The 10,186-nt window shown below is 45.7% G+C and overlaps 1 protein-coding gene across 2 annotated transcripts; it reads right to left on the bottom strand.

The window, feature by feature from the left end:
- Nucleotides 1-214: 214 nt before the first annotated feature.
- LOC136466617 (dicarboxylate transporter 2.1, chloroplastic-like) lies at nucleotides 215-5,227 on the bottom strand. 2 transcript variants are annotated; one of them, XM_066465088.1, is made up of 5 exons: nucleotides 4,271-5,227; nucleotides 2,617-2,930; nucleotides 1,535-1,983; nucleotides 844-972; nucleotides 215-578 (listed from the first exon to the last, which is right to left on the bottom strand). In XM_066465088.1, the coding sequence occupies exons 1-4, from the start codon at nucleotides 5,117-5,119 to the stop codon at nucleotides 857-859; spliced, it is 1,728 nt and encodes a 575-aa protein (XP_066321185.1). In that variant the 5' UTR covers nucleotides 5,120-5,227; the 3' UTR covers nucleotides 215-578; nucleotides 844-856. The 2 variants fall into 2 exon arrangements, with proteins under 2 accessions (XP_066321185.1, XP_066321184.1); XM_066465087.1 differs by having other exon boundaries at nucleotides 215-592; nucleotides 4,271-5,226.
- Between the last annotated feature and the right edge of the window lie 4,959 nt (nucleotides 5,228-10,186).

A 10,186-nucleotide genomic window follows, 5' to 3' on the forward strand; every position in this document is an offset into this window, starting at 1 on the left:
GGCTACATGTGAAACCTGGATGTTATTGGCCATCTCATGTTATTGTCTTTTTTATGCACCAAATTGGTTTATATTATGAGATGATGCTGGTGCTTTTAATTAATGAGATCTATTAATTTGTCCAAGCAAATAAAAAAGAGAAGTGTTCAATTTTTTTTTAAAAAAAAAAATTGTCACGAGCGATTGAGCCTGTGATCCTAGTGATAGGACTGTCCTAGTATTTCTCTGTATTTTTTCTGTATTAATTTGTACAAGCAAATAAAAATTGTCGCACTTTTTTCTGTATTTTTTCCAGAAAAGCAAGAGCATTAGGCTGAATCGTAAGCCCTGCTCCAACTCCGTGCAACTACCCGGAGCGCATTTTTCTTCCATTTCACATTTGCTCTTCTTCCCTCTGACCGGGGACGGAAAGGAAACGGTTCTGGGAGTATAACAATACAATGGCACCCTCCCCTCTCCCCAAAATCACATCTCGACTGAAAAGAACAATATCCAATTCAATGCTGCTCCTGCCTCCACCTAATCCAGCTGCTCTCGTCACTTTAGTTACATATCCAACACCACCGCTACCAGCCACCCTGCCGGTACGTTGCTGTCAGCAGCAAAAATTGTAGTAGCAAAATTAGATTCGCAAAAATAAGAAAAATAGAGATGAACCTTAGGCACACCATTTTCTCCCAAAAGTCGCTTAAAAAGAAAGAGCATTAATGACTGAATTTTCTCCCAAAGTCGCTCTATGCTATCCAGTTCAAACCAGACATGTCCGATAGACACAGCGGACAAGGAAAATTTTGCTCCACAAAGGAAAAATTTGCTCGACAAAAGAAAATTTGCTCAACTTACATGGCGCCTGCTGTCAGTAGAGCCCTAAAAGTTTCCACCAAAAGGTCCCAATACCTCCCCAGATAAATACGTTAATCAAGGTTGATATAAAACCAATCCTGAAAACATCGGGAAGCTCAAGATACCCAGCTGCAAAAGGAAAGCAACATGTTAATTGAGATAGCAATCTCAAGGGACCGCATACATAGAAAAAAGAAGGGACACTCAAATGATAGAGCTTCTCATTCTATACGAAAACAATAAACAACCAAAAAACGTGAGCCAAGAATAACCTATTAGAGTGCACGGTTAGATCCAGATCCAAACGAATCTACTAACTGACTGAACGCAGAAACATAACCATCATAGAAGAAAATACACAAACTGAGAATGACACCGAGACACGATGTTTTTTAACGAGGTTCGGTGATGTGGCTACATCCTCAGGGCATGACTATGGGTACTCCTCCCCATAAAACAGCAGCTACACCGGCATCCGGGTGATCCCGCAGCCTCGCCGTCACCTAAACCAGCCGCCAAGTTGGCCTCATATTTATGGCCGCCTAGGACTCAGAGTTAGACTCCAACTCTATCCAGCCCCTAATACAACTCAAGTCCAACGTAATCAAAACTGTACACATATCTTGACATATATCTAACATAACCAATAAGGAAACTAGGTTCAGAACAGAAGCTGGACTAATGAAATTACCTCCAAAGTATACCGCTGCCTGCCCACTACTGTAGTGAGTTATTCCCCCAAACAAATCTGTGTTGAACGCCAAAGCAAGTGCTGAAAGCACACGAGGGACACCTGCTGCTACATGCATAGCCAGAAATGCAGAGTACAAGGCTCCAACATGCCCAGTTTGGCTTGCAAATAGATAATGGATCACAAGGTAGGAGGCCTGAAGAACACAAAATGCTGCAGGCCAACTCAATGAGAAAGACTGAAGCAGCTTAGCAATACAACTTGACATCCAAGAAACAATCCCCAGGTTTGTGAGTTGTGATGCCATCCCAACCAGAACTGAAAACCAAGCCAACGTATCCCATGCGGATTTTTCATTCAAGATATCAACCCAGTCCAGCACACCAAGCAGAAGAAGAATGGAGAGCCCAAGCATTGCAGCCACAACACTAGACACACCAATAGCATCCCTGCACAGAAATTGCACCAGGTTACATATCCATCGTGACCTTTATTTTTAAAAATGAACATATCCATCATGACCATGGGACACAAAAAAGCACACCAGAGTACTATTTCTAGGGCACAATGCATAAGATCTCATAAATAGTGTTCTAAAGCATTTTGCCTAATTTGTAGTAGCTACCAATAACTGAAATTAGGGATTAAAGATCTACGATGGGTCTCTCAAGTATTTAAACATGTAGTGATGGATATAGATGAATACGATCATCAGAGATAAATAAAAAGAAAACATGTGTCGTCAATAGCAGGATGCATATGGACCACCAAGTTTCCTTTCATATTAGAAGCAAGCAAGGAGCAAGGAAAGACAAACAAAGAGTGGGAAACAGACTATATGAATGGGACAGTGCACTATGGCAAATTAAGGATGAGAGAATCAAACAATTATTTGCTTTCAGATTAATTTGATCATTCCAAGATAAATGTAATGAGGCTTTCTGGAGCAGCTTGCGAAAGTCCTTGCAAATGTTTTATTTATAAAAGAACCATATAGTAAAATAGGTGGCAGGCTGCAGGATGGTATTGAGATCACGAGTAAACATTATGAGATGATCTTCTTCAGTGACAGATAATCTTACCCAAAAATCCATAGCGCGACTGCAAGAATCATTGTGCCAATCATAGCCCATTCATTTTTAGTCACCGCCCCCATCTGCTTCTGCTTCTCTGCAGCCAATGCCGGGGCCTCAGGGGTGTCCTTTATTTCAGGGGGGAAGATTTTGTATAGCAAGTATGGCGTTGCTAGGAGAGAAACAATAGCTGGCAAACTAGCAGCTTTAAACCATGTTACCCATGGATTTGCGATAATAACACCAAACTCTTCTGCTAGATTCAAGCACAACAGATTTTGTGCCCCAGCAGTCAGGAATAAAGCACTTGAGCTACTAGCTGCCTGTCAAGCAAAAGAAAACATCAAGATGCATAACATACCAGAAGAAGTATATGAACATTCACCAATCATGCGTAGACAGAAACCAATCTAATAATATTCACCCCAAGAACAATATTTCAACAATGGAATTGCTAAGTTTGATTTTGAGGATTTTGGCACTAGATGTCACACTGACAGGCAGATCCTAGAGTCACATGCCAGTGGTGACGAATCCAACAGTACAATGGAAACCCATGATTTTAATAAATTTTTAGAACTTCTTAATTTCCCTTTTCACTTTTACAAGGCAACGCCACATTAAAAAAAAGGCAACATGAAGAAACTATAAACTGTTGGGTATCAACCCACATTCTTTTTTATATATATTTTCCAGAAAACGGAATGTGGTCAGCAAGCATTGCACTTAAAAGTCAAATCACCTTTGTTAAAGTTAAGGTTGTATGTACCAACAAAGTTTCCAACATTATGGCTGCTTAGATTAGGTGGACATCCACCTAACACAGTAATCTCAGATATCAGATGAATTATAATCATCTCTATCATTTGTGCTTATAAATATGGTACTGTTTAGTGAAAGATATTTGGTATTACGAGTTCAGTACCGTTTAATGGCAACTATTTGTAAGCAAGAAAGCATAATCTACAGAGTAAGGTAAGGGTAAAATAGGCTCTCTACAAGGAAAATTGAATTATTAAATTATTACACACACAGACACACACAGACACTATTTCTTTACTAAAATATACTACTTTTCACATTGCCATCAGTTGTCCATGTAGAAAATCTCAGGCATCAACAAGCAAGAGAAAGAAAATGAACTGAACTGCATTGATTACTTGATTAGCAATGGCTTCGGTTCTGACCCAAAGGTAGTAGATTCAATATCAGAACAAGTTACTGTTTATTGTCATGCTATTTGAGTGGGGCAGCCAATATTTTTTCTTGTCATGAATGTTTTAGTGACAAAATGCACAGAGAGGAATGGTGCACCATTTTCATGAACCCTTAGCTTGAAGCTGAAATGCACAATATTTTGAAGAGGACTGATGAAATTTTGAATCTGAAATGCACAAAATTTCAATCCACCATGAGAGATGTCCTTAGTTTTTAGCATGCTGATAAACTACTACTTTCTGATACAACAATTACTGATATAGCATCTGCATCATTGGGAATTGCTCCCTTCAAGATATGTGTAATCATATATGTGAAAATACAGTCCATGCAGTATATTGGATCTATCTAATCTAGGAACAAGAAGCAATCAGCAAGTTCATCAATTGATATCTGACGAACTGCACTACTTAATTACCTTTTTTTTAAAACACTACTATATTACCTGGAATTGCGACATGACAAGATATGTTCCGAGCTTCCGTGAAGACGGATGATTGGGCTTGCTCCCAGACGAGAGGGAGAGTGACTTGATGATCGGCAGGAAAATGCCCCCTGCCCTCGCCGCAGTGCTGGGCATGGCCGGCGCTATGCAGGCCTCGCCGAGGGTGAGCCCGTAGGACAGCCCCAGCGTGCTGCTCCCGAGCCACTTGACGAAGTAGGTGGCGACGCGGTCGCCGAGGCCCGTCTTGACGAACCCGCGCGCGAAGAAGAAGGAGATGACGATGAGCCAGATGATCTCGTTGGTGAATGCGGCGAAGGCGGCGGCGAAGGGGAGTGTGTGCGTGGCGACGGCGGCCGTGAGCCCGAGGAAGGCCCAGGCGCCGACGGGAAGCGGGCCCAGCACGAGCCCCGCGATGGTGGAGAGGAAGATGGAGAGCAGCTGCCACGCCCGCGGGCTCACCTCGGCGGGCCGCGGCGCGAGGAACCGCACGGCGAGGCCGACCGCGAGGGAGATGACAAGCGGCACGAGCTTCGCGCCGGAGGGCTTTGGCTCGGTGCTAGAATCAGGGGCTGGGGAGGCGGGCACGAGCTTCGCGCCGGAAGCGGCGGGGCCGGGGAGCTTTGGCTCGGGGCTAGAAGCAGGGGCTGCGGAGGCGAGGAGAGGCTGCAGGAGGTCATGGCGAGGCGTGGGGCAGAGGCGATGATGGTGCGGGGAGAAGAGGGAGGGGGAGGTGCGGGGGAGGGAGATTTGGCCGGGGAGGCGGTGGCGGTGGCGGTGGCGGAGGTGGGCCGACGCCGGTGCCGGGAGAGACGACGGCCAGTGGGTGTCGGCGAGGCGGATGCTCTCCATCGGCGGCCGCGGAAAGTGGCGGGGTGGCCGAGTGGCTGTTGTTGGTTTCAGTCGCCGGACAGGAGAGCGACCATTTTGAAGTGCATAGTCGGGCGGAAAGTGGCGGGAGTGGCCGAGGATTGAAGAAGCAAAGTTAAAGTTTTGGGCTAACTTGACAGTGTCGATGCGTATGAGTTACGACACAGATGAGCGGCAGCCACAGGCCTGGGCCGCTGGGCCGTTGGTGCCTTGGGTGGTCCGTCGCAGAAAGGGTATGACTTACGAGTTACGGTACCACCAACTGGACCGTGTCCCATGTGTGTGTGTGGCTGCTTTGATCAAATTATCCCATGGCGATCTGGTTCGAGTGGTGGTGACGACATGGGCTATCTGGTAAGCAAGAAGAAAAGCTATACACGAGAATATCTTTCAGAGCCGGCTATCAACACATAGCTTTGTTAACAACTATGTGACTGATCTTCTAGTGTCTAAGCCGTCTCAAGTGGTGAAGGTGTCGATCCAAACTAGGTGACCGAAGTGGTTACCGCCTCCAGCGAGTTGTATGAAGGTTAATGTTGATGTAGCAATCTCCAAGAACTTGGGTCGAGCGTCCGTGGGAGCTGTTGCTCCTGATCAGGCGGGGAAGTTTTTGAGAGCTTCGGGTGTGGTTCTTAAAGGTATTACTGATATTGAAACAGCCGAGGCGATTGCATGTAGGGAAGGTTTAGCACTAGCATCTGATCTAACGCTCTCCAATCTATCCGGTTAGTTTCAGACAGCGCTAATGTCATACGGAGTCTTGAAGAAACGGGCATGGGTCTGTATGCCCAAGTTGTGAAGGAAGTGAAGGCTAAGGCTCGTGATTTTTTTTTTGTTGATTTTGCTCATGAGAATAGGAGCTCAAATGTTGATGCTCACAACCTAGCTAGGAGTTTAATCTCTTTTGTAATGGGCAGGCATGTCTAGCTGCTTGTCCCGCCCGAGGGCGTCTGTAACTCGTATGACCAACTCAATGAATAAAGAGTGTGGTGTTCTAAAAACCCAATTGGACCGTGTCGCGAATGGGTCTGTGATCCAGTGCTAGGGCTATCCACGCATTCAAGACGCGAGGAGGCCCACCCGCGGTCTCCTTCCTTCCCAAGGCGGCAAGTGTTCTCCTTCCTCCTTCCACCATGAGGTGATGCAAGGCTCCTCACCCATTTGTGTCGGTCACACAGTGAGAATGTGAGATCAGCCATGGTCAAGCCAGCATCTTGATTTTATTTCTCTTTTCGATAATGCTCCTATCAGGACGCCCGCCCGTGACTCTGCGCCCAGACGCGGCTCCCTAGGATCGGGCCCCAAACTGAACAAAATAAAATCCCCATTCGGACGGATGCCTCCCACCGCTCACTCCCGCACGCGCCGCTTGCCCTCGCTTCCTCCTCCATATTCTTCTGCGCTCGCGCCCTGCCCCACCCCGACGCGTGGCCATGGCTGCCCCCTGGCCGACGGCGGTGCCCTCACCCACCCCGACGTGCGCGCACCCCCACCCCCCGTGTCCTCCTCCCCCACCCCGACGGCGCCCCTCCCCCCGCCCCAGCGTCCTGATCCACCCGGAGCGCCCAACGGCCGCGGATCCGGTGGCCCTCTCCCCCACCCTGGTGAGATCCATGGAGCACGAGCGAAATCATGGAGGTGGAGTGGCGGTGTTGCAGGGGAGTGGGCAGCTCTCCCCCCGCCCCGGCGCGACGCCCTCCCCACCCCCGGTGGCGCCCTCTCTCACCCTGGTGACCGAGCTCCCCCCCACCTCGATGGCCAGAATGGATCGGCCTAGCCTTCCCCTCCCCTATGTTGCATATGTCGGTTTCAAGTGTTTCAGGCGTTTCAGATGTATGTTGCGTTTGTTTCATATGGATGTTGCAAAAGTAGATCGGGAGATGTTGCACATGTTGCATATGTTGCAATTGTTTCAGAGGCATGTTGCAAACGTATGTTTTGAGTGTTTCATATGTTTTAGAGGTATGTTTCATCTGTGTTTTCCAAACGCATGTTCCAAGTGTGTTTAGCTGGATGTTGCATGTGTTTTATTTGGATGTTGTGTATGGTTACAATGGGTTTCAAGTGTTTTCGGGTATTTTTTTCAAGTGTTTCAGAAGCATGTTTCAAGTGTTTAAACTACCTTCAGACGTATTTTGCAACTATTGTATTTGTATGTTTGAAAAGTAAATCGGGTGTTGCATCTCTCCTCCCCACCTTTTGCTGCATCGTCTATCTCGATGTCGGCAGAGCATCCTTATGACGCCGCGGTCGGGTCCTTCCGAATCGGAGGCGCCGCACGCCCTTCCCCTCTTGTCGCTGGGTCCCATGAGCAAGTTTTAGTATGACATGCGAAATGCAAGTATTAACTACCCTCCCATTCGATTTAGGCCCCGTTTGGATCCTTGGAACTGAATTTATTTTAATAATCATAATTTAGTCACATATTAATTAAAATAATATTGTTGTATATGGATTATATTTGTATATTATTGTTGGCTATAAGAGAGAGATACCTATGTATTGAATTTTTACCGTAGGGGAGCGAGTTATAGAGCATGCTATAAGTTGCAAAATAGAAACATAGAATCATGATGTATAGTATCAATTTCTATCTTTCATCCTATGGAGATAGGCTTATATGTGAATTTTGGAAAGTGGTGAAATGTCAAATTCTAAGCTAAATAGGCTAATTTATTAAGTAGAGTTTAATTCCTCTAAATGAAATGATCCAAATGGCCCCTTAGATCAATCCAGTAGAATGATATGTTATCATTTTGGAATAGTAAGTTTACACAAGTTACCCTGTTCTCTGAAACTAGGAAGCCTTCCCCGGGCATGCTGTCGGGCCAGCCCCTCCGGCTAAATCTTCACTTGCATCATCTGCTGGAGCGGCACCTCTACTTTCATGCTGGTGTTTCATTGGTTGCATTGCATCTCCGGCTGCCGAGGGCACTCGGCTGACTTATAAGCTAACTCTAAATATTTTTTATATTTTAATACAAGAGAGAGAAAAGCTAACTCTTGATCAAGAGCTAAGTTCATTCACGCATTTCAAGTGTTATGAGCCATTGCTAGCTAACATTATTGGAGAGGTAGGTTTAGAGCTGGTAACTGACTTTTACTGTTGCGGATGCCCTGAAGGCAGAGGCGGAACCATGACTTTTAATTAAGGAGGGCCGGGCAATATAACACCTTATAAATGTGATAATATCATGTGTATATTTCAATAGTTGTTTCAATGCTTTTACATATATATTTAGTATTCATACGAAAAGTCATAATATTATCATAAAAAATATATGAAATGATATTTTTTGTGATTTAAAATTAAAATATTTATAGGGTATTAAAACTTTTTTATTGTGTTAGTTCTGCCAGTGCCTGAAGGAGGCCTTGGGGCTGCATATACATGTGCTGCTGCTTCTGTCGCTGCATGGATGGGTGTGAGCATATTTATTATACTTTCTTTGTTTATAAATTATAAATCATTTTGACTTATTTTTACATCCAATTTGCCATATAGACATATAGTTATCTATATGAAAATTGGATGCAGTTTTAAAAAATGTCTGTCTAACACGGAGCGCACACTAACAATGTGGGCCATGCGCTAGACCAACCGTACCGCGACGCACTTGCCATCAAGGAACGAAAAGTTCCCAAAAACAGGCAGCTCGATTGGTTTCCCACTTTGGGGGAGATTTAACTTTTTACCGTTATAACAATTGGCACCTCCTTAGATAGCATCTTAACGGTTGCCGCTATATTTTCACCAGCACAGACAGAAAACAGATACAAAAATACCACTTTTGCTTAAGTGGCACGTCAGCCCACGCGACAGCAGGAATCCAAGTCAGCGTACGGGCGTCAAATGTGATTTTTTTTATTTTAATACTTTTTGGAAACTAATTTTAAATCTAACACGGTCGGGTTTTTTTTAAACTAACACTTTTGGCAGCGCCTATTGCCCTGGCGCAGCCAAATGCCTGTGCCGCACCATGCATGGTGGCGCGGCAGAGGGCTGACGTGGCGGCGACCGAAATCGCTGACCGCTGACGGGGCAGGGCCTGCCGTGCCACCGATCTTGGTGCGGCAGTGCCGCGCCCTGATCCGTGGCGCAGCAGAGCCGAATAAAACCCCCGCCGTCAGTCCCGCTGCCCGAGCAGCAAGGCTGCCTGGCCGCCGCGCCCGCGTCCGCCCGCGTCAGCCCACCGCCGAGCACGCCGGCCGCCACGCCACGTACACCGGCAGCCCGGCCCCCGCCCGGCCCTCCATTGCCGCCTCCCTCCCTTCCCTTCCATTCCTCGGCCGCCTCCCTCCCTCATCATCCTCGTGCATGGTAATGACGCACATTTTATTTTCGTTTGAATGGTGGATAGTATATTATGAATGGGAGCTAAGTTTAGGAGAAAAATTATGTTTGAGAACTATCGTCTACGGTTTGAAGGAAGATATTAGTTTGATTTTATCAATGTTATGGTTAATTATTTAGTTATAAGTATGTTTACCATGTATATTTTTGTTGCTATAATTGTCGGTTATATTATTTTAGTTGCATTACAAATGATTATATTTTACATTAATTTGTGTTGTTTTGATTGATGTTTAATTTGAACCATTTTATTAGATGAAAGACATGTTTCGGGAGTAGTTATGACGAAAACAGGGTCGTCCTAGAGAATTGACCCCGACGAGTCTAGCAAAGATGCCCCCGTCCCTCCTGAACTCCTTGTCCCTAACTGTGACTGTGGTCGTCCGGCCGACGTGTTTCAATCGAGACATCCGAACACAGCGGCTCGTTGCTTCTACACGTGCAGTCGTTTTAATGTAAGTAATTGTTTTCGTATATTTTTCTTCTTCATTTGTATTACTAGTTTACTAATATTTTGTTGATTTTTTGTTGTGTAGGACCATGAGAGGTGTTTTTTCTTTCAGTGGATCGACGGTGCAGACAAGTTTGACCCCAGGTACCTCCTTTTTGACGATTGGTGGAGATGGCGACATCCACAAGAGCACTTCGAGCGGTGGGTTCCACCTCCCCCTAACCCCCCTCCAATGACGGCTAAG

This window comes from Miscanthus floridulus, chromosome 7, assembly GCF_019320115.1.
Source record: "Miscanthus floridulus cultivar M001 chromosome 7, ASM1932011v1, whole genome shotgun sequence".
Classification (NCBI taxonomy): domain Eukaryota; kingdom Viridiplantae; phylum Streptophyta; class Magnoliopsida; order Poales; family Poaceae; genus Miscanthus; species Miscanthus floridulus.